This window comes from Thermobia domestica, chromosome 12 (genome assembly GCF_964235325.1).
Source record: "Thermobia domestica chromosome 12, izTheDome1.hap1.1, whole genome shotgun sequence".
NCBI classification, from domain to species: Eukaryota; Metazoa; Arthropoda; class Insecta; order Zygentoma; family Lepismatidae; genus Thermobia; species Thermobia domestica.
The window spans coordinates 173,625,406-173,651,886 of NC_137465.1; the positions used below are offsets into that span (position 1 = coordinate 173,625,406).

General features: G+C 35.6%; 1 protein-coding gene across 1 annotated transcript in view; it reads right to left on the reverse strand.

Moving 5' to 3' along the window:
- Positions 1-778: 778 nt before the first annotated feature.
- LOC145666838 (homeobox protein Nkx-2.5-like) overlaps positions 779-26,481 on the reverse strand; it is a 42,721-nt gene continuing 17,018 nt past the window's right edge. Inside the window, exons 2-3 of the mRNA XM_081734414.1 lie at positions 10,269-10,366; positions 779-3,029 (exon numbers count right to left, since the gene is read on the reverse strand). Coding sequence (XP_081590540.1) covers positions 2,535-3,029; positions 10,269-10,366 — 593 coding nt within the window. The 3' untranslated portion in view covers positions 779-2,534. The remainder of the gene's footprint in view (positions 3,030-10,268; positions 10,367-26,481) is intronic.

The following is a 26,481-nucleotide window of genomic DNA, read 5'->3' on the forward strand; positions in this document are numbered from 1 at the left end:
ACATCCAAATCTCCCACTGACATCCCAGCCGAAATTGACAAATCCGCACGAACCGGGCAGCGGTATTTGCATTGCGCCTGAATGTAGTCAATACGTCACTAGAAAATAAGTCTTTGTTTACAAAGACCAGAAATGACACGGAGATGCAATTTGACCAGTACCACATGAAATAAGCCACAATTTTGGAATCCGATTTTCCGATGGTAGTAGATTTTGGTAATTCCTGGATAGCCGCCCGACAGTGTTTGTGGAATGGACAGACTGCAATTCACTAAAATTCCATAATCCTATGTAGAATTTAGGTTGCGTAAGTGTCAGGTATTGAGTACCTTTTCGAAAAGTGATGGTAATAACATAATAATAATAATAATAATAATAATAATAATAATTATTATTATTATTATTATTATTATTATTATTATTATCATTATTATTATTATTATTATTATTATTATTATTATTATTATTATTATTATTATTATTATTATTATTATTATTATTATTATGTAATGGACACAGTGCTGCAAAATGTTTCAAGGTATTGCAAGATGAATTGCTGCCCTTCTTTGAAATACAATGTGCTGCGTGGTGTCATACAATTCATGGATAACTGGGTATCAAACCATGAGACAAAATTGATTACCTAGTGCAAGAGATAAAATGGATTCTGCCGTGCCTCGTAAAATCTATAGAGAATGATTAGCGTCCGCTAAAAGTAAAATACAAACCCACGAACGAACGATATATTACTTGAGAGACGCTCTGTGATGAATAATATCATCTGATCCAGAATGCCATTAAGAACTTTTCTGTATAATTCTGGGTTGAATCTTACGCGCTTCCAAAAGGGAGCTACACGCAGTATCTGCAATGGTTCTTTCTGCGTACTTCGTAGCAAAATGGCTACAGGGTTATTTTTCAGGTCTATTTACTTGCATCTCGGTAGTGTATTTTAAGTATTAAGTATGAAGTTGTAAAATGGAAGCAACGTACGTACAATATATTGTAAGCTACATTAAAGATGTATATGGGGAAAATTGCGTTGTGATATGTACGGTACATTAGTAATAAAGTAATACATAGTTGGTTAAGGTATGTTTTATTTATCTTCCAAGGACGACGAAATAACGTACTGGAATAGTAAAGATAAGAACAGATAATTTAACTAGTATATTTCGATATTCTACATACTGTACATACCAATAGTAAAGAAACAAAAATGTTTTTAAGACTACATAATATTGTCCTAATTCTTGTTATGCAGTATTTTAAACGCAAGTTGTTCCACTTTTAGTAGTACTAAACTCCCTGAAGCAGTCCATGAAAGGACAGGCTGGCCAGACGGCGCACATTCAACAGGTGATATGTGTTCAGAATATTGGTTCCCAATCTCAATATATCTGGCTTTTCATTCTTAGGTCACCGTGTCTCTGTATTCATGTCTTCCCTATCACCTTAACAACGCTGGGTCAACACTCAAACCTCTGAGTCAATAACTAGAACCACTCATAAACTAAAAATACCAATTGCCGGTTAACTAGCTCCTTGAGAGGATCTGCATCACTTGTAACTAATTTCTTATATTATTATCCTTTTTTGTTAGAAAGTTTACTTGCACTTTTTACACTACACTGTTAGACAAAATACAAGTAGCTTTATTAATCAACCAATAGACTTTCAAAATTTTCATGATACATTGTTGCTATTTCATGGCGCTGAGTACCTACGCTATCTCTACTTTTTCAAGTTCATTTAAGTATGAGAAAATATTCACTTTAGTTTATTTAAGTATGAGGAAATATTCACTTTAGTTTATTTAAGTATGAGAAAATATTCACTTCAGTTCATTTAAGTACAAGGAAATATTCACCAGTTTATTTATGAGGAAATATTCATTTCAGTTCATTTAAGTATAAGGAAATATTCATTTCTGTTCATTTAAATATAAGGAAATATTCACTTCAGTTCATATAAGTATGAGGAAATATTCACTTCAGTTCATTTAGGTGTGAAGAAATATTAACTTAAGTTCATTTATGTGTAACTTTTTAAATGTGAGGAAATATATTTTTCTGTTTTCTTTGAAATGAGCTGGAATTTAACTGATGTGATGTACTACCATATTGTGTTTAAATTTTAGTGCTCTTCCACCGATAATCGAACCTGAGAGTTCCGTGCCTCAAATGCGTCTGCGGTAGCTACTAGATCAACGGGTAGGGCTTTCACGAAGTAAGGGGACATTTGTTAATAAGTAAATTTGTAGAAGATATCAGTAAAATCTAACTATTAAAATTCCAGCTTTTTAAAAAAAAAATAAAACAGAAAAAAATCCCTATGTACGAATGAACTGGGAGAAAAAAAAGAGAAGTATTCAAAATTATTACAAAAAGCAAAATTATCTGAAAGAGATAACTTTAGGTACAGAAAAAAAAATCCATAGAACTATTTCACAAAATTCATACTTCTTTGGTAAATGTGGCAAAAGTACTTTTATAACAATATCACTAATTACACCTTTTTTCCCCCCTTTTGTTTCACCATGCACGTAAAGACTGATGATGGTGTATCTGTTGCGCCACCGTTACTGGCTGCTGAGCAGCAACGTCAATTCCTGAAGACGCCACTGAATAGTTCTGTCCAGATGCAACCATCTGTTGTGGCGTTGTTGTACTCTCCTGAGGTCTTGCGTAACCATTTTGGTGATGATATTGCGCTGGATACGCTGGCGGAGGCATGTTGTAGTGGTTTGGCGTTGTGTACGTCGTCGGCGTGAGTGGTTGCGACGTAGAACAAGGTTTGCCATCACGCACTAGCACTGGCACTGACACACGACGTGGAGTTTGTAGTCCTGATGCACTCAGTTGCAGTGTTTTGTCCTGGCGCTGGCGTTTACATTTGTATCGGCGATTTTGAAACCAGATTTTTACTTGTGTTGACGTCAATTTCAGCATTTGTGCAAGATGTTCTCTTTCTGGTGCCGACAGATAGCGCTGCTGTTTGAATCTTCGTTCGAGTTCGTATACTTGAGCCTTAATAGACAAAAAAAAAAAAAAATAAATAAATAAATAAATAAATAAATGTTAATACAGAAATTGTAGGAAAAAATAATTAACGTTATAATGTGAACAAAAACACGTATAAAAATACGAGGGCAAGTCAAGAAAGACTTGGACTGATTTTTTTCCCGGCAGTTCTGTTAACGCTGGAGCTTCATAGTTTGGCATACAAGTAGGGTGGGTCTTGCTGTGCATATATATAAAATGTTGTTAAGGAATCATTGCATGTTTGGTAACCACGACTTTTTATTGCAGGTGATGTTCTGCGCCGCCTCTAGAAGTCGCCTGTAGAAGAAATGGAGTCATTACGAGATGAACAATTTGCAGCTATACGGTTCTGCTATCGCCTGGGGAAAAGTGCAACAGAAACTCTAGGAATGTTGAGAGCAGCCTACAAAGATGACGCTCTGCCACGAAGTACCGTGTTCTGGTGCTTCAAAGAGTTTAAAGAGGGCCGAATGACAATCACGAAAGCTGGTGGACCAGGTGTATCAGCGTCAGCTGTTACTGAGGTGAACATTAACACGGCAGCAGTCATTGTTAGAGAAGATCGCCGCATCAGTATCGACGATCTGGCAGCCGCACTACGCATATCTCATGGCAGTGCCTTCAAAATTTTGCATGACCACCTCCACATGAGCCGAGTGTGTGCGCGATGGATTCCGCGACTCCTGACACCAGAGCAGAAGGCCGTTTGAGTGGAGACTTGCAGGGAGCTGTTGCAAAGGTTTGAGGATGGTGGAGACGCCTACCGCACCGTGCGACTTTTTTCTATTCCTTGCCCTAAAATCCAGACTGCGTGGACGCCGCTTCTCCGATAATTCCGAGGTTCTGAAGGCATCGGAGGCGGTTTTGAAGGACCTCTCAAAGAATGGCCTGCGACACGTGTTTGAGGACTGGAAGACTCGAATGAAAAAGTGCATTCAAATGGGCGGGGACTACTTTGAAAAGGATCATGTGCCTGTTGCTGAGTAATAATAAATTGCCTAAAAAAAAAATCAGTCCAAGTCTTTCTTGACTAGCCCTCGTACTTAAGTTTACAAATAATGACTGAGACTGAACATGACACTAAATTTTTAATGAACGTTCTAATTCTTACATCACTGGCTAAGAAGTCGGTATAATTTATTGAACGTCTATATCTGATGGGAATTGAAGTACAAAAGCAAAATAAGTATAATAATAATAATAATAATAATAATAATAATAATAATCACTAATCAGACCCTGGACAACTTAACACTTCTCACTGACGAATCCACGGAGAGGGCAGTGAGAACAAACGTCCCCGCAAAGGCTACCTTGTTATTGGTTTATATAGAGGGTGGCTCAAAAGTAGATATACACCCGTGCATTGATCAAGTATAACATTCTAGTTTATGGGTTTATTTGCTTCGACTCTTCCGAGCTTAGAACGTAAGTAAAAATACATTAAGAACAAGTAATAAAGAAACTAAGTCTACCTGATGGATAATAATAAATAATGATATAAAATGCAACGCGCTGATCAGTATGGTACTGTACACCTACTTTTGGGCCACCCTGTATAAATTATTGCACTATTCTATCTTGATTAGCAGTAAAACTCTATTCCAGGCCTATTATCTTCCAAAAGGAGATCTGCCTCTTCAAGCGACTCTACTGGATCCGCCATTTCTAAAGATCCCTCTACCGACGATAGAGCTACGTTGTGAACCGATAATCCTTTCTCTATTTCACTCCCAAAAATATTGTCCATATCTATTTTCATATACATTTATGATATTACTGTTTGACATTCAAAAACAACAACCTGCAGACTAAAAAGTGGCGAATTTCTGTCAGATTTTGGGCTGTCGACAACGTTTGGGAGGTGATTTCTGACACCAAGATACAACAAAAAGTATAGACCACCATGGGTGCACAAATGCTTATTTTTGGAGTTATAGGCTGCCGAAAACATGAAAAAATGAACTTTAAAAATCCATAGCTCCAAAACTATGGGGCATACCATAGTCCAGTCAAGCCCTCACTTAGGAACTAGTATGTGCCCTATCCAAATATCCGTGTTTCAGAATCTTGCGATACTTCCGTAACAATGTTTATAGCGGTAGTTGGTGAGTACTTCTTATTATATGCAAATAGCAAAGCTACCTCTATTTAAAAAATGCTCAGTGAGTACCTTAGGACTCTGAAACATATATTTTTTGGATAGCGTACGTATTAGTTCGTAAGTGAAGTATTGACCCGACTACGGTAGGGCCCATAGTTTTGAAGTTATGGACCTTTAAAGTTCAATTTTTCATGTTCTCGGACGCCTATAACTCCGGAAGGAAGCATTTGTGCACACAAGTTGGTCTATACTTTTCGTCTTATCTTGGTGTCAGGAATCACTTCTCAAACGTTGTCGGTATTATTTTGAAACACGCTGTATATTTAAGAGAAAATGACTTCGTCTACAGTTCTTTAATAAAAGAAAATCCAACAAATAAATGATAAAATGAGAAGGAATATGTGTTAGCAAGTGCAACCAAGACTCAACTGATTATTGACTACAGTACCGCCGTCAAAACAGAAGTGACGCACCCAGAAAACAATTGTGACAAGCGTGGCAAATTTGAAAATGTGTTCCGAAAGCTATGCCGAAAATCTGAAAGAACCGGATTATCGATAGAAAGATTTTTGAAGGACAACCTGTACTACTTTCGCTGCTGTCAGGCCAATTTATATCAATGATATCTTAAGATAATTTATTATCATGACAGACGTCAGAATGGGAGAAAATGACTATTCTCAGACTGACACGAGACAGGTATTAATGAAATAAAACTGGGAAAAAGACAGCTGTCACAACCATCAAATCAAATCTCGCTTTAAACTTGAGATTGTAATCTATTTCCAGTTTTTCAGATTGTAATCTACTTCCAGTTTTGTAATACCGCATAGTAGCATACATGTGTAAAATGTCGTCCAATTCCGAATAATTATTGTTTCTATTTGTAAAGATATTAAGACAAATTGTTTTAAAACTTAATGATTACATTTAAGAAGGCGAATACTCATCTTTATATGAAATGAATTAGCTAGGGTCGTTCAAGGTTGACCTGGACTTTTATTTCTTCAGAGGAAACAGATAGCACAAGAAGCACCAAACTGTCAGCTTTTCAAAGTATTCTCCGTGCGCGTCGAGGCACCCTTGCCATCGTTGTGGCAGCTCCATGATTCCTTTGGCGTAGAAAGAACTCGCTGGTCGTCGTAGCCACTGGAGAACATTGTTCCGCATTGCTTCATATGGCTTGAATTTCTTCCCTCCCAGATGGTCATTAAGGGGTACAAACAAATGATAATCACTGAGGGCTAAATCTGGACTGTAGGGGGATGGGGCAGAACTTCCCAGCGCATTTCGGCCAGAGTGTTTGTTGTCACATTGGCCGTGTGAGGGCGGGCATTGTCATGGAGAAGAATGACATTTCCAGACAACATCTCAGGTCTTTTCTTGCGAATAGACTTTCGTACAGCACCACTCAACAATGTGGAGTAATACTGGGCATTAATTGTGCTCCCCTTAACCAGAAAATCCACATGGATAACACCCTTCATGACCCAGAAGACACTTGCCATGATCTTTCCAGCGGAAGGCTGCGTTTTGCTTTTCTTGGGCGGTGGGGAACCTTTATGCCGTTTGTTCACCATACAGTGCTTACAATCCTCTGAAAATCTCAGCTGGTTTAACTTTCTCCTTCAAAAGAAATTTGATTACACACCGATGCTCCACAGCCACAGACACACTGCTTGCCACCATATTCGCTGCAATTGCTGCGCATGCGCCAAATACGTCATATCGGGCGCTAGTTACTCGGGAAGGAATACATTACGTCACCCGCAAGTTTCATCATGATCCGGCTATTCATCGATTATTTACGTACGAAAATCCCCGTCAACCTTGAACGACCCTTGTATTAGTATTACAGTTCAATGTCAATATAACAATGCTGTCATATCAGCATATTTTTTGATTACTTGTATAAGTCTTTTTTTCTCCTTGAAATATGTTTAAATACAATAAACTTCATATTATGAACTGTTCCTTATTATTTGAGCGGAGTTACTAATTACTATATATATTTATTTTGAAATACAGTAGAGTACCGAAAACTCAGTCTAATGTGGACCGAAGGGTGGCTGAGTTACGGGGAATGAAGTTTAAAAAAAAATAAAGAATAAGTACGAGTGTTTTCTCAGAAAATACAGTACTGTATTTGTATGTATTGGTTGCTTGAGAGTACAACAAAGAATAATTAGCTCAAATACCCTTAAACAAATTAAAAGTACGTACTTTATGAAGGCGTAGAGCCTTTACTATACACGAAAATGAAAATTAATGAATACACACTGCACAGTAATTTACCTAATAAGACAGATCTCAGAAAAATATCCGGCAATAACCTTGAACGGATCTGTGCGCGGGTTTTATTCGCCTTGCCAGTGTGTAGCCGAGATATCTGCACTGCCGGGCTTTAGGGACTCTATTACCAATTTAGGTACATACTATGTGAATCTTTTCATCTGTTTACCACGTGGGTGGTATGATGCCACAAAAAACATGAGTGTGTGAGAGTTTTATTTTCACTTAAATCCCTGTGAACGAACGGCCTTTCGTTTTCAAACATCCTGAGTTCGATTTCTGATGCAGGTATTATTTCTTTTGGCGTTTATTTGGTGTTACCTAAATTCCATCACGCTCTTGTTGATTTAATGTAGTTAATGAATATCTCCAGATTGTTTCTGAAGTATTTTATCATCATTATAACTTGGTTGATATAATCTGTGTCGTAATTATGTTGTAGTGGTACACATTTTATTTACTTACGTATAATATACGCAAAATTTAAAATCACTAATTTTTACCTTCATCTGCAATTAAAATTTGAAATAGCATTGTGTTAATTTTGTGTTTAGATTCTACGTTACTTAACAGCATTTCGTATTCTAGCATCATAAATATACTGTAGATAAGATGTTATATAGATAAATATAGCAAATTCATTCAAAATAAATTTGCTATATTGCGGAAAGTGAATTTTAAGTCAACTCCAAAACATGAGTCAATAATCCTGTAATTCTGATTCGATAGCCACAAATAGTACCACCTTTTCTTTCAAATTTGAGATCTTAGCATAAAAGATTATTGGGTATTCTCCTTGCATTATAGTATTCAATAGTCTACAACACTAAGTGTCAATTACACGAGGAGAAAATTAGAAACATATTTCGTAACAGGCAAATCAAAAATAAAACGGTAGACCTTAATAAAACTGAACATTCAATTATGGCAGTTCGTAAGATGAAAGGTAAGGGGAAAAAACAAGAAATGTCCATGTATGTGCTTTTTTGGATGCTTTGACCTATCTGTTGGTGACTCTTGATACTATTTGACTGTATATGCCATGCATGCGTAGATGCAGAAATGCCCATGTAAAAATGGGCAAACGATTTAACTAACCCTATTCTTTTTACGTGGTTTTCAATATTAAAACGCCGCTTTCTTGAAAATGCAATTTTGTGACATTCCTTCTTTTTTCCCCTTACCCTTTCTATGTTGTTATTATTCAAATATTAAAACAAAAGTGTTCAGGACGTGGTAAAAGATTAGCAATTGGTTTTAATAAGAACAATGAAGTTAAGACACTTTTTTTTAAAAGAGTTTGAAGGAAATAATACATACTAAATGTTTATTTTCGGGCCACACGAAACTACTCGTGAGTCATATACAACCTGTGGGCCATTGTTTGGTAATCATAACTCTCACTCTATATTTAATAGGTTTTACTTGTTAAAGTGGCATACTTTTGCCAACTTGTAACTATGTTACTGACTATAGTAGTGAAAGCATGGAAGGACCCGGGACATATCCCTAGTCAAATCGAGCAATTATTCGAAATTTTAACTGAGATTCAAACATAAATTCAAAAAGTCCTATCTATGAAATAGACTTCATAGAATACAAATACTTATTAATTGGATGGAAACTCCTGAAAAGAAAAGTGCAACTTACCAGATTAATATGGTGATGGATCACCTTTCGCTCTCAAGACAACTCTGATGCGACGTGGAATGGAGTGATGGAGATCGTGAATAGTAGGAAGTGGAATATTACATCATTGAATCGCTCAATTCTGTGAGAGAGAAGATGGAGGCGAAAATCTGCGCAAGATCCGTGTGTGCAAGCTGTTCAAATATGTTCTACTCTGTTTAGACCTGGAGATTGAGCAGGCCAATGGAGGTGTTCAATTTCATCCCAATTTTCCGTAAGTTACGTCATCATAAATCGAGACGTGTGAATGGGTGCATTGTCATCCTGGAATACTACGTTAATACCCGGAAAGACCTCGACCATGAAATGCATATGCCCACCCCTAAAATAGCAACATAATCATGAGCAGTGATGCAACCGGTAAGTATCAGCACATAATCCACTGAAAACTAAGATTGTGGCCTACAGCATCACAGAGCCGCTGCCATATCTTCCAGTTGAGTAGAAACGTTGCACTACTTTGCGCTCTGTCAAACATAAACACGGTCCGTGGTTTCAAATAAAGCGAACGATGATTTATCCTACTATATCGTACGTTTTCAGTCACCAGTGGTCCATGTTGCACTATTGGCGTCGTGCTAAAGTCTTACAGTTCCTTCTCAATGCGGCATACAGGCATCTAACCTCACATGTCCTTATCATGTAACTCGTGGTGGACTGTGAAGTCGATACAGGCTGTGAGATGTGTTGCATGATTTCTTACATCACTTGCACCACAGTCACACGAAGGTTCAGAGAGACAATCAGTTTTAATGCTTGGGGGTACTGATCTGTCCCTTTTACAGTGAGTTTATTCGCCGTCATCAAATGGCGTTACACAACACAGTTGTCACGTTTGTCATGCTTGCATCACATAACTGAGCGCTAACGATTTCCTCTCTTTCGAAATCAGAGATATTTCCCGTTTTACACCATCACCGTCTGCTCAGTTCACTAGTCACTGCCGTTCTACTGCTCCTCGCGTAGTACGAAGTTTGCCTTAACACACCACTACAAACGGCCCGGCGCTGCCAACCCAGACATTTGACGTGTTTCCAACTCCAGATATTTCCATCAAATTAATAAGTTACTAATAAATTAATTATACAAGCTTATTCAATAACTTCAGGAGTCAATTATAAGAGACGAAACGAACTTACTTGTGAAAACAGAACTCTTGGCTTTCTCTTGGTTCTCTGCCGCTGTCCGTCTTGTTGACCCTTTTTACTAGCGTCTGTCTTCCCGGAAGGCGGACTCCCTATTATGAAAATAGAACATGTCACATCCTATTAGTGCAACAGAATGAGCAACACAAACTACAAATATATATAAATTCTAATAAAAAATATCTAAATTACTGATTTCATAATTCTATTTTTTTTAACCGAAAATTTAGTTACTGTTTTATCTACTGTGTGTTCAAGGTGAAAAAATCCATCAGAGCTGTTAAAACTATACTAAAAACATAAGTGGTCTCTAGCCCACAAAGCATTATACCTTTAAAAAAAAATCAATAACGTGAAGCTTAAAGAGAATGTATTGCCAGTAGATCTGAATTCAGAATATTTAACCATTAAATCTCAATCTCATCATAATGTATATCTGAAGTATGTAAGTATTTAGTGTATCTCAACGAATATATTTTAAATGTGGATGTACTAGTTTATTTCAGGGGTTGTCCACCTTCTCCACTGACGTAGTATTATTTATAATAATTATGGAAAATATTAATGTACCAGAAGTCAGTGTTATTGTGGATAAGCATGATATATTTGCTGGATAGGTAAAATTAGTCACCTATTGACTTATTTTGTAACTAAAAACTAAATTTTAGTTTTCTAATGTATATTTGCCAACACGAGAACATTTTACAATACGCAGACGACTTTTGCGTCATCCTATATATATATATATATCCTATATATATATATATATATATATATCCTATATATATAGGATGGCACAAAAGTCGTCACCGTATTGTAAAATGCACTCATGTGGGCAACACATTAATTTATTTTTATTCTTCACAGACCTACGATACACATGGATGAACCATGGGTCGCTATACTCCCTAGGTCTGGGGAATAATAGTGTCAATGTTTGTGAGAAGCAATTTTGGCTCAGCGTGAATTTCTTCGCCGATTTCATGGGCTTTGGGCACCAATTGGCCAAACGCTGCGACATCTATCTGCTCACCTCTTGGAAACTGGCTTAACGCGGGACAGTAGGAGAAATAGCCGGCTCTGTCTGTAGCATCCGCACGGTCGACAACATCGCTGCTATGTTTGTTAATGTGCAACAGGATACTCAAACATCATCCAGACTTCGGGCCATGCAATCAACAGAAGACCATTACAGCAAATTTTGGTACAATGTTTCTACACAAAGTGCAAACAACAAACTAGTTATTGCGTGCAGACCTCCAGGCACGTGTGCAGTTTAGCGAAGCCGTCCTAAACCTCGGTCGCGAAAATGAGAATGAGATTGTATATAAACACTGAGTGTGGTCACTTGGGTATTATTATCTTTTCGACTTAATGACTTAAAATGTAAACGTCTTAACAGATGTTATAGAGAGAGAAAAAAAAAGAACTGAGTTATCTTTTTTCATTTTCGAACAAATTTACAAACTTCGGATATTGAAAAATTAGTTTTTCTTTGTATCTACTGAGTGGATAGTTCATTAAAATATCATTTTTAACATAATTAAAATAAAGTTAAGTAAAGAATCATATTTCTGATTATGGTCCTTTAGTTCCGAAATAAATTTACAGTCGAGATAAACTATGAATGAACATGTTTCTAATTGACTTAATTAAGTTGTTAAGTCAACTTAATTAAGTGTTAAGTTCGGTTCAATACTCAACTTGTTCTGTGATATATAAATGAAAGAAAAAAATCATATTCTCGAAGATAAATAGTAGCAAACATCAATGGAAATATTACAGCTTTTTCTGAGATCGTTGAATATTCCTTCCTCTTTACTAACCAGAAAACTGTTCTATTCATCCAGTTTTGTACTTTCGCTGCAGACTTTGTTCTCATGAAATCTCAAATCGCTCATATTTCTCAGGAAGGATAAGCGTTTCTGGTAAAATATCTTCAATAGGTTCTGAAGCAAAAATTTTCAAGGAAGTTATTCTCCACATTGTGTGATTACACCACCAAGATGGTCCTTTATGTTCACTGTCAGCTCAATGCGAAAAATAATTTAATTCTCGGTTAAGAAAGTACTTACGTATACCGCACAACTTTGCAGAAATCATGCGTGCCACAGGTTGAGAAACCATGGTTTATTAGAGTGGTTCCCAACCAGTGTGACGAAATTTTAGAATTTAGAAATCGTAAGGCATTTAAAGATTAAGTTAAAATCAATTTTGAGACTTACTGTACTAGTGAACGCCTCATGTTAGAGCAATAATGCTTATTACTGCATAGACACTTACTTCACAAAAACTTACAGTCTCGCGTTATAATTTATTTTATAATTAATTTTAAAAAAATCAAGAAAATGTGTAGCGATATCGTAAGCGTTCAGAAATATGTGTCAATAGTCAAAAGAAGTTGGAAATCATTGGTTTATTCTATACTGTTGCTGTATTAGGCTTAAAGCAGTGGCGCATTTTGTGGGCTACCGGGCCTACCGGCGCTAGGCTTAGAATATTACAAAATAAAGTTATTATAATTTACTAAATTATATTGACAATTTTATACTTTAGTATCTTCTTTCAATGATACAAGTTTCTGAGAATTGTATGTATTTAGAAAGATCCACTAAATTTTTTGTACGCAGTCTGTCTCGCTAACTTAACAGGTCCTCGATATGACAACGCAGCAGTAACCACTCTCTAGCTACTACAGCAAGAATCGTATGAACGCATTCCTTTTTGCTCCACCTCTGCCCACAGCGTAGAACGGGCTGTCATTAACAGCAGTTGCCTCTAGAAAAATCGGTTTCTTGGGCCTGAGCGAAGAGAAAAGGGAAATTACACGAGCAATAACAAGGCATTTTGGAGGACTCTGGGAGTTGTGTTGGACATCTTGAGCTTCGTTCCGTAATGGTTTGCGTCAACGCATCGAAAATTTTGTTTTATAGTATTTTACAATAGTTGGCGTCGCCGTTATAAATACTTGTTTCATTATTTGCGTTTCGTTGCGAAGGCTCTTACAGACTGAGACTCCTTCGTTGGCTAATCGTCTATTTCATTGTTTTTCAGTATTTGGACAGCTTCGATTCACTCTGGTGAGTAGGGTTACGTCCTATCCAAAGCAAAATGTAGGGTTACTTCATGGAACAAATAAAGGCACAAATGTACGATCGGTTTTCCCTAATACTAAGAAGATAAGTCTTGCTAGTGAAGAAAAAAAATCATATTTATCTACTTGATAAAAGGAAAGTGTTTTGTAAGTTTTTCTTATTTTGAAGAATGTATAATGACGGGGAAACTAAACTCTAATAATAATAATAATAATAATAATAATAATAATAATAATAATAATAATAATAATAATAATAATAATGTACAGGTGCCATAAAGGTTAGTGGTAGCCCAAGCCATCAAACCAGTATACGCCACTGGCTTAAAGCGAGGTGCATAGAGTAAGGAGTCCTGACTAGCCATTTGAACTTTAAATAACAGTCACCTAACTGTATTTCGATCTACTCTTACGACCTTCCTCACACACAGAGCCATGTTATATTTACAAGTAGATAAGTATGCGCGTCACTGATAGGAGTATGTAAGCCTATGTCGCTATTATGAGTATGTTTGTCACTGTTAGTAGTATATAAGTCCCTGTTAGGATGTTTGTCACTGTTAGAATTATGTGTCTTACTATTAGGAGCATGTGTATCACTATTAGAAGTACATGTCTCACTATTAGAAGTATGTGTATCACTATTAGGAGTGATTGTCACTGTTAGAAGTCTATCATTATTAGGAGTATGTGTATGCCACTATTAGGAGTATGTATATCGCTATTGGGCGTATTTGTACCACTGTTAGGAGCATATGTGTTACTGTTAGGGATATGTATATCGCTATATGGAGTATGTGTCACTGTTAATAGTATGTGTATCACTATCAGGAGTGTGTGTCACTATTAGAAGTACGTATGTCGCTATTAGGAGTAAGTGTGTCATCTGTTAGTAGCATCTGTATAACTGTTAGGAGTATGTGCATCACTATTAAGAGTGTATGTGTCACTAATATGTAATGTGTGTCATCGTCAGAAGACAAACAATAATATACGCAATCTGCTACTTAATAGTTTACGTAAACAAATGGAAATCTGTTCAAGGAAAATGAAAATTACCAAAGTTTCTCGATCTCTCGATCAGTATTCTCCTTGAATCATTTTATTATTTTTTTTTTTTCAGTTAGACGTGACCTATTGATCGGCATAAATGTCTTTTCTCCGTACGGTACTATAGACTTAATGATAATAATCAAAAACTTAATAATAATTTTGAGGCATATCTCATTAACCACATACTCTATATTGTCATCTTGTTTGGGTTATAATGAGAAAGCATGATAAGGGTTTTCTTTAGAATAAGGCTGTCAAATGACCCGTATTTTACCGGTTGACCGTTATTTTGGTCAGGCTTAACTATATATTTCAAGGTTCAAAACATAATTAGTTTCCATCTATTCTGATTGTGAGGGTTATGAGCGGTTGCTGGTAATGTTATTTTTCCGTGTTATTGTAGAGGATCAATTTTTTAAGCTTTTTTTTTTTTTCCACGGAAACCACTTGTTTGGATTTACATTCACCGATATCATATTGTTCAGTTCAGCTTGGTAAAATGTATCAATTGCTATGTGTCTCATGTTTGGATATATTTTTTTCTTCATTAAACGTGTAATATCCTCTCTTTCTGGAGTGCTTATATTTATTGGCTGATGATATGTTAGATCACCACAAAGTGATTGGCTTCATCATCAGTAAGCATCGGACTGTAGATTGCAGATACGTTGCAACACACAGGAAAGCCACACCAGGAGAAGAAACATTGTAACACATCAGGAATACTTGTAGTTGCAATTATATTAAAGATGGAAATAAAATAGTTAAACCAATTTACAATAAAAACAAATTACTCTTTATTTAGCTCCAATTAAGTTAAGGAAGAAAGCAGTTTCTGATGCGACTTATGATTAAATAATAACAGGTGAGGCACTTAACATACACTTAAGAAAATACATGACGTACAGTCCGCAGCAAAAAACCTTCAACATGAGCATGTAAGTTTATTGTGAAACTACGCCTAACAGCGCAGGAAATCAACATAACGTCTAAGTGGCATGAATCACGCCAGGAGAAACCTCGGAGTCCCCCCCCCCCTGCACACTTATTTTGGAGCAAAAGATTTCGTCTTTTCACAATAAACTTACATACTCACGTTGCAGATTTTTTGCTGCGGACTGTACAACTCATGTTTACATTCGTCATTAGCCATCAAGTGCTAAGGAGAATCATCTTGTTACATACTCATTAATTATCATAACTATATCATTCCATATCTTTATTCACTGATTCACTTCATTAAATATTTATATCAATTATAATTAATACTATTCGTCGTGGAATATATATATATATCACAGATTATATCCGTTAACATGAAACACATCAGACTATGAGATACGAAATGACATCAATTTAAAGCCAACACATTAAACAACAGAATCAGTACCTGAACATCAACATTAAAACTGCATCTACTATCGCTATATGTTTGAGCTAATATAGAATTAAATAACAAGTTGTCTGATATGACATGCATCAAATGTTAGAATAAGACGAAAGGGATATATTCCGTTCACGGGATCCTTATTCCGGACGTTTAAATTTAGCTGGACCTTATTTATGCTATTTCACATCCAGAAACAATATACAAAATTACCACTTCACAAGAAAATGTGTATATCACAAACACATTTAACACATTTCAATCACCTATCTTTATATACAGGGTATATATATATAAAATATATAAAATATAGAGAATCTGTCCATATATATCTTCATCCTATTAAATCAATGAAGCCAAAAAAAAAAAAAAAAAACAACTGAGCATCAGCACGTCTGATTGTCTATTTTCGTTTCCGCCATGATTGTTGCCTCAAAACATTGCGATCTTGTTGGGCGGAGTAGGCAGAGTACGGGTGGCGAAACTGTGACGTATGGCTTTAAGATTTTGTTGTAAAGGCAGATCCTATATTTTATAACATCCTTGTTTTCTTCTAACATACAAAGATCAAACATTAACTGTGATGCAAAGAAGAAGAATAAAGACAGGCATTAATTTCACTATCAATTTCGCCAGCATTTCAATGGTGCAGATAAATTTTATGTCATCTTTTACTGTGAAGGTTAGATTGGTATAACTGATTGCTCAACCTGAACATTAACAATAATCAATAACATATAAAATTGGTTAATATGAAGAATAATTGCGCACACAGATGAAATCTCATAAAATGCTGTAATGGGTCAAACAGGTCCATTACAAACGCTAATTAATATTGTAGAATTTATTTACTAAAATAAAATTTAAGCTGTTGGGAATGAGGCTTGTGTGTGGAATGAGGCTACACGGATACGGACTCGTATTGTTAAGGAATTGTGGCACATACCTATATTTTGATTATGTGTTCCTAGGTCAGATTCTGTGCAAACAGTTCATGTTACCTTGCAGTCGGATCAAGATGGTTTGTTAAATTTGGAATATATTATCTTCTCTCATAATTTGAAATCCATATGTCAAATTAGGTTAATATTACTTATATGAGGATTAGTTTCTAGCACTATTTGGTATTGGGACTCGGATCTTCTTCTTGTTCACCCCAACCATAGGCTGGTGGGCAACAAGAAAATTTTAAAACTTTTCTCTCCCTTGGGAGAGCTGTTTTATACTGTACGTCGATAAGGTCTCTTCTTCATAACTGCATCTAAATATTCTATCCTTGATATTCCTCTTCCTGGTTTCCCTTCTGTCTTTCCTTCTATCAACACAGTGGTCCAATCAGAGTGCCAAATAAGATGGCCAAGCATGCTGTTTCTTCTTTTCCCTATTATCTTCATGATTGTTTTCCTTCATTAGTTTCCTATTGGTACGTCTTCATTCCTCTTTCTTTCGGTCCACGATATACGTAGAATTCTACGATAACACCACATTTTAAATGCTTCCAGCTTGGATATTTCAGGTTTTTCAATGTCTACGTCTCTGGCCCGTAAATAGCCACGCTCCATAAATCGTTTACGAACATCCAACGACACATTTCTTGATGTTAGCACAACTTTTTTCTTATTGAATGCTTGTTGCTTGTTTAGCCGGTGCTATTCTGGAACTTACGTTTTCTTCACTTCTTCCATTCGAGGATATTATACTTCCTATATAGAGGAACATCTTAACTTTTTCGATATTCTCTCCCTTTAGCCATACGTTTGCTCCATCCTGTCCTGCTCTTGTGCCACTTTGGTTTCCTTCTTATTGATCACTAGCAGCGTTCACCCCGCTTCGCTGCGGTCACCCCGGAACGCAATAAACTTTGTTACTTAGATAATTTTTACTTTTTCGCTTTCAAATTGCAGTAAATGTTAAAATTATAGCGCCTGTCATTTATGTTAACCCGCCGAGTCACATGGTCATGCGGGTTGCATATAAATACGTTTATTTTTACCTATGATGAACTAATAACAAAGGATTTGTACGTATGGACACTTGAATGGTCAATTATCTCAAGACACTGGTAATTAAAAATTAAAGTGATATGATAAAAACCATCTAGGGTCCAAATCCTAACAACCCCCCAAAAATGAAAGAAATTGGTTCAGCCGTATTAGCGTGATGAGTTCACAAAGGATTTGTGCGTTCTCTTTTATATATATAGATTTTGCATGTTTTTTTCCAGTTGGTCGTTCAAGTTTAAAAGTGCTTCCTGCAAGTCCTTTTCGTTCTCCGCTATCAGTGCTGAAAACTTAGCATCAGCAAACCTTATTGAGCTGAAAACTAGGCCATTTACGTTTACGCCTTTCTCGTTTTTATCAAAGAATTCTTTCATAGCCTCTTCTATATAGACGTTGAACAGGAGATGTGAGATGATTATGTTGGATTTGTACAGAGGCTTAAGCCTAATTAAGAGCAATGGTACGTTTTCAAATAAATGTGGAGTTATTTAGTTGTTGATAATAGTTATGGATGGTTCTCGGCATAGATTTGGTTTAAGCGTACCACATTCACTCACTCAATAAACAATAAATCAAAAAGAAATACCTCTATTATATTATTATTATTATTATTATTATTATTATTATTATTATTATTATTATTATTATTATTATTATTATTATTATTATTATTATTATTATTATTATTATTATTATATTTTCTTATAAAACCATTTTGTTTCACATTGGAGACAGTGAAGAATCGAAATTTTGGAAGGAGAAAGTCAGCCACGGAAGTACAGTTAAAGCCATTCCTCCTTGAAATAACCTGGTGATACTGAGGATATACGTAAGTCAGAATTTGGAACTAATAGTGACCATATGAAAGCAGCTGAGCTTCGTATGTAACCCAGTGTTCGAAGTGGAAAAAAAGCAGAGACGGTATGTTTTATTACGATTTTGACTCGACATACCGGCTATCTAAATGTTGAAATGCAGTGAATATATGATGCCTAAATGATTGTATTTATATTTACATAATGAGTGAAAACCATTGGAAAACTTCTTTGTAGTAATGGGGGGGGGGGGTATGTAGAGACTTTGATCGTCCGCCAACAACTTTCTGGGGAAAAAAAATAAAAATATGACCTTATGTTGTGTTATAGAAAATTACACACGAAAATGCTCAAGAACCGAATGAGGATATTAACAATTTGCTTTGGGAAAACTCCACGTCCAATCGACTGTTGGGTATTCCAAACCTGACAACTAATAAATTTGCCCTGCTCAAAACACGGCATTTATATGCATTAAGACAAGAATACACACACATTCATAAGAAAGAAATAATTCAATATGGCGCATCAAAATATAAACTATGGAACTTCTTTGAAAATACCTTATTTTAAAAACAAAAGGCAGGGAAAAAACAAAAATGTCGGTGTTGTCAACTTAGAAATTATTTCTACATAATAAGTAAAATATTTTTACGTGCAAAGCTAATTACGTGTATAATTACTGTGTATAAAAATCGTGGCTAAGCGGTTAGCATACGCGCCTATGGCGTGGGAGACCCGGGTTCGATTCCCGGCGGGAGCTCATGTGGTTCGGATTCCACGTTAATCAGTAGGTCCACGTCTCATATAGCCTCGCTGCTGAACGGGACGTTAAACTCAAAATCAACTCAACTCAACTCAAGATTTATTAAAGGTGTTTAGCATCTACTTTCCAGTGACGGTATGTTTTGATCATTAAAAAAAAAAACAGACGGTATGCCTTCATCACTGAAAAAACAGAGGCGGTATGGCATACCACCGCATACCGTCTCACTTCGACCACTGGTATAACTGCTACATAAAGAATTGTCGACAGCAATTAACACTCTGCCACTGACAAATTGACTGTCGACAGTTCTTTATAAAAATACAATGATTTGTAACATGAAAAATGTAGTTATTGTATTCAAACTTGAGATCTCCGTATTATAAAGCAGTTACGCTAATGCATTACCTACGAAGCTCGGCTGCTTTCATATGGTCACAGTTAGTTCCAAATTGGTTGGTTTATTAATTTAAGATTTCACGTTGTTTCAACATCGGGGACATAATGGAGATCAAATTTGGATTACAGCTTAACATGCGATCCAAACCACATGATCTCCACCGGGAATCGAACGCGGGTCTCCAGCGCCAAAGGCAAGAATATTTGGTTATTTATCCAATGCATATTACATATGCTACTATTAAATGTGTGACGTAAGTTTTGCCGCTAGAACAGTTCCTAGTTATAGAGTTCTACACTCTGGGGTCTAGGCTTCGATAACAAACTGAGGCGGAGGAGAAATGAAATTATCAACAGTCCCAAACTTTGATCTACCTTATAGAGGCCCGATGTGTGCATAAATTACAATCTCGTGTTGTAGATCTACATCTTGCATATATGTCTACATACGGGGGAGGGTCCAAATTTGTGACAGTCACCATGCATGACTGAATGAAGCATTCAGTTTCCTTGAGTTTGGTGTACCATGCACGAGTGGTTTTATCCATAAACGCTTGTGCTTAAAATTTGTTACAAAATCTGGATTTCATTGTCACAACACATGCTCATTTAGCAAATTTGAACACACAGAAACTATTTGTCTCGGTAAGGACGTACGCAATGGGTGGGCTCTCAAGGTCTGGACTCCCTTTCCCGAAATCCCAACTTTTCTGTAAATTTAGTCTAATTTTTGGAGAGGTTTTACAAATGTTAGTATACTTTATCGTCATATTAAACTTGAACCCTCCCCCTCCCATGAAATTAATTAGAGCAGTTCCAAAAATATATTCCTACGTACATGCTTGCTTCTTACCATTCAAGTCCATGGTTGCTGACTATCCTCTGGCTGTAAACTCACCAAACGCTTCGGTTTTTATTACGCACTAAAAATTGGAGAGTTTTTCTAGTATTTGCTGATATTTCATTTCTATTCTGTCTTCCTGTGAGTGAATTGCGAATAACCCTGCATATTTCAATATGAGGAATAGAACCTAAGTTACATACTCAAGTTTTTCAGTAAAAATTACTACAAAACGCGCTACCAAGGATTTCATTTCAGAATACAACCTTTCATAGTACAAATAAAAATTGGTTTAGAATCAAAATAATGATGAAAAATATTTAAATATGAATTATGTAATATTAATAGTAAAATTTAACACCTTTCTGCATGACTTTTTTTCTTTTAGCGAAAAAAATAATCAGTATTGGAAATCCTCATATGGGAACTTAAAAAATGAATTAAAACTTGAATTTTAGATTTTTCACTTAATTTCGACGAGAAATAAGTAAGTGCCAAATATGACACACTTACAGCTTACAAAGAACACGCCGGATGACAACCAAAATCTCTTATTCGTACACGTCAACATCTCACGCAGCAGACAAAACAGTCATTTGGTGCCTTTGATAATTTACGCAAAAGCTAAAGTGAAAAAAGGGTATGTGCCATATATGACACGGCATGCGGTAAGGGGTTAATTTCATGTCGACCGTATTCCTAGTGTAGCTCCAAAGTTTGCCAGTTCTTATCCGTAATGTTACTGAATTTTTTTTATATTATACAAACGAATGTCGAAAATTGAAACTCGATATCTTCCCATTATTAGGAAGGAAGAACATTCACCGTTAAATTTTTCCTGCTTTGTTAAATGCAAAGAAATTAATAATGCATTTTCTGTAATATGTATTATTGAAACTCTTCCTTTGAGAATAAAGAATAACAATTCATAAGAAAAGGCACAAAATGATTTAGCCGAAATACGATGTTATAAAGAGACATACATTTTTATCCGAATATGGGATCTGCTTCTTTTATATATATATATATATATATATATATATATATATATATATATATATATATATATATATATATATATATTCTCCTTTTTTATTTAGCTCTAAGAATTCATTCTTTCTTCATGGACGGTTGTTGCTGACCACGTGTATATGTAAACATTTCTTACAACGAAAGATATACATATACACACATAGGCATATACATACTAAAAAACAAAAAAACAACAAAAAAAGTTTTTAAAGTCTGGAAGTGTGCTATCTATCGCCTGCATCTTTATGACCAACCAAATTCGATCTGAGAGGAAATGATGTCATATATGTTTACACTTTCCCTTTAAAGTTCGGTTTCTATTTTTTTTTTTTTTTTTTTTTGCTTTCTTTCTTGTTAAAAAAAGAATCTACATTTACTATGTAAACTTCAATTCAACTAGTAATAAAAGAACTTAATACGGTTAGCATCAGGACAAGGCGTATTCAGATTTTGAGATTTAGAAAATTAACTTCGCTAGTTTTATTACAAATTTTGGTGTAAAATTAATACTCTCTTACTGACAAATTTACTGTAGACAGCTCTTTATAAAAATACAATAATCTGTAACATGAGGGATATAGTTGTTATTGATTATTTATTATAAAATTACAATTAGTAATAATAGCTGCAAAGCATTATTTATTTGAATAATAATAATGTGTTTTATTTAGAGATGGTTATCAAAATAATGGGTACAGCAAAAGACCTTTGAACTTGCCTACTTAACCTTTACGGTCCCCGTGTTCTCAATTGAGTACATATTTCTATTTTCATTAGTTCTAATTTATAAAAGCTTATATTGAAACCCAAAGTACTCAAATGAGCACTAACCAATAAAATCCATCCGAAAGCAAATTTTTCACTAGTAATATGTTTCTCTTTTTTTTTCTATTCCAGAACACACGAATAATTAAAGAAAAATTCATAGTTTGAAAAAAAAAAATCAGGATTGTAGAGGTTAATACATTGGGAACTATCGTTATGCTGCAGAACACGTATGATTCGTCGTGAAACGGAGGCATTATAAATCAAATCGTACCCATAGGAATTGTGTCTAATCTTTGTGGAGTGCAACACTCAGCTCCGTTACCGAAGACGAAAGAAGATGTGTGGCCTTTAGAATACCTAGGTAGAAACATCGTATGCGCCAACATGTTGTATTTTTACATTTTTTGTGTTCTATGAAACTTCCTCTGTAATCACTGAGAGTGTTACTGGTTCATACATCGCGGATATAAAGTCGTCGATGCAATGTCTCACTGCATTTCACTTACGTGATTAGCTATTCTTGGAGATTTGTAAATGAAATAAAATTAAATCTGTAATTTTGCGTATCACGATTGCACGTTTATGGCTATAGGAGACAGATGATTAGTGTGAAAGTGAATGAGTTTGAAGAAACTGGGGAAATGGGGATGTAGGATGAAACGGGAAAATTCACCTGAAACTCACATAACCTAAGATCGAACCAAGGAGCTTTACATCGAAAGTGAGCGTTCTATTACTGAGCCATTTTACCCGCTTAAAAATTTGAGCAGGGTCTAAGTTTTTTTTAATGATTTATGACAACTATATGTTATGATTTTTGTAATTTTTTATAAGTTTATTACAGCCAAATGTAAGGCCTATTTTTAGTCATATAATTGCGCTTAGACTACCTTGATATGCACTTTAAAAATACTTTAATAAATATAAGTTTTTTTGTTCATTCCTTGTCAGTACTACCAATATAATTTCACATTAGATGAATCTTAAACGGAGAATCTTGTATTCAAGATTCACCTACAGTTTCTCCTGAGATATCACATGAAGATTTCATTGCCAGAGGTTATTAGAAGAATCTTAAATAAGCGAAATTGATATCACCTTTAGGAACCGGACCGCTGCAAAAAACTGAAGAATCACGGATACCAAAATTGTAAAATACATAATAATCGAAGAAAGAAAGAAAGAAAAAAGAAGAAAATCAGACCATTTTATTTATTAAGGTGTGTACAGACATATAGCATAGCTACTTCGTCTACGACTGCTACAAAAACGAGACAATGGGGCGCGAAATTCGCAAAAAAAGAAAATCTTACAAGGACATGTTGACAAAATCCCATACAGTCCTACATTAATGGTGTTATTTCTAAAGCCTATTCTATCCTAACGGAAACTGAATACACTACAATCGTGACTACCTTCGTGGTCTACCACTAACCTTATAAGACCTGTACATTGGTAATAATAGGAGATTAGCCAACGAAGGAGCCTCAGTCTGTAAGAGCCTTTGCAACGTAACGTAAATATGAAAAAAAAATCATGCAATGAGTTATCCGCTCTACAGCAAATGCTGGAAGGGACCCCTGTTTTGATTCAAACACTGGTTCACACGTTTCATCATATTGGCAGGAACTTTACGAAGAGTACAAGTGTTAATGTTCTCAATGGCACTGCGAATGTTCGTTTTCAGGTTTTATATAGTTCGAGGGTCGTTCTTGTATACCTCTTGCTTTAAGTAGCCCCACAGAAATGAATAGCAGTGTTGTGGGGTGCATGTAAGTAAAAGTTTTATCATGATAATCGCAAAGTTTCTTTTTCGTTGTTTTGAGGAATTGAATAATGTTGACAGATCCTTAACAACCCTTTTGATGCACTGAAACATCAGCAGTGTTGCCAATTCAGAATGTTAATTTATGAAAACTATGATTCCCGAGTTCCCACTTACAAAGGCCTCATCCGATTAGTTATAGGTGGAAATGAAAAATTATTTTTTCTGCTTCATAATTTCTAAGCTACTCCAACTAAACAAACTAAAAATTAACGACAGAACATCCATAGGTATGAGTTATGAGTCAATTTACGTGTTTTGCGAAAAAATTGATTTAACCTTCGGTTACATCTGGCAACACTGTGTGGTTCGTAGTGCACTTCAATCTTTGGTTCCTAGTTTACAAATATATGCATGAACAAGGTTTCATTTTGGGATTACCATTATTTGTGTATCGCTTCAGGTTCAAAAGTTCTACTATCCCAAACTCCGGGTTGCAATGTATATTGGACACCCTGTATAACAGCTATGATGACTATCACAAAATATTATAAAACACAAAATTTGCGTTGCGTTGACGCAAACAGCTACAGAGCGAGGCTCAAGATGTCCGAGACAATTCCCAGAGACGTTCAAATTCCGCTTTCATTAATCGTATTACCAGTGTTGGGTAAGTTACTTGTAAAAATGTAACGCGTACTTTACTTTTCTTTCTCTTAAAATGTAACGCGTTAGTAACACGTTACTTGCCCCAAAAAGTAATTGTTACTTTACTTCGAGAGTAACGCGTTACTTTTGGTCCGAAACTTTAAATATGTGAAAAAATATTTCTTTAATTTTCCGTACTACTATTACTACCGCTATTAGGGCCTATTATTATTATTATTATTATTATTATTATTATTATTATTATTATTATTATTATTATTATTATTATTATTATTATTATTATTATTATTATTATTATTGAACTTCAAAAACGCTTTATGTAAATGCAAGGACAAATTTTTACTTGTTATATGAACATTTTCATATAATGAAACATTGATAAAATGCCATACTGCGTTACTCGTAGGAATGAGCACGAGCTAGTTCGAGCGAGTTTTCTTTGAAACTCGATTCGACTAGAAACATACATCTTTGAGCTTGACCCGAGAACTCGGCTCGAAAAATTTCCTCCACCCTCGACTCGAATTGGGTCGAGTTTCGAGTCGAGTCGAGCCAAATCCGGTGTGTAGTTTCGAGTACTCTCTTCAAGTATATTACATAGACAATATAATTATTATCAATGACACTACTACTATAACAACTTATATTATTATTATTATAACAACACTGTATATAAACATGAAAGATAGGCGGTTTGTAATTGAATACTAAAAAACTAGTTGATTGCCAACCTCGGTAGTCGTGAAGTCTAGAAGTCAAGAACATTGTTCACGAGATTCTGAATTTGGGTTGAGGGTCTAGGTTGAGTATTCGAGCTCGAGTCAAACACTGTTAAAAGTTATAGGGCACTGGCCAAATATCTTCAAAACTGGTCGGCCCGGGTTTAGAATTGTCAAAGACTCGAGCAGCTCGGCTCACAGCTCATTCACTATCAACCCGAACCGAGAAGTGAGCCGAGCCAACACCTCACCCAACCAACTCGGCTCCAGCCATCTTCTCAGTTGAGCTGAGCTTGTTATAAAAAATCTCTTGTGGTCTCGCTATGGAGACGTGACGAGATGCGAGCAGTGTCCCCTCTCGTGAGCAACACTAAAAGTATTCCATATTACTGCTTGTTTACATTTCTTATGGCTTTCGCTTTACAGTGTAATTAGGCCATGATTTCAAGACGAGTTAAAACGAACGAGCAATTTATCAAACTCGAATGGACTCGAAACTCGACGCGAAAAACTGAATCGGCTCGGAACTCGACTCGAGGTTATTACCTTTGACTTGACTCGACTCTCAATTTGAATTCGAGTCTTGTAGAGTTTTAACTTGACTCGTGCTCATCCCTATGCGTTAGAAAAAATGGTTGCTTATTATTATTCTGCTAAACTAATTATATAATAATAATAATGTTGCTATGCAAAATTAAAAATACAGAATATAGAGAAACATTACACTACAACTAATAAAATGAATACATGAACTGGGAGTGAATCAAAACTTGCCAGTAACTCTAAAATCGATACGTGCTTTTTAAAGCTAGTTTCAAACTCTATAATCAACGGGACTGGTAGATAAGCAAACTGATCTGAAAGAACTCCAATATTACATACCATCAGCAAACTATTTT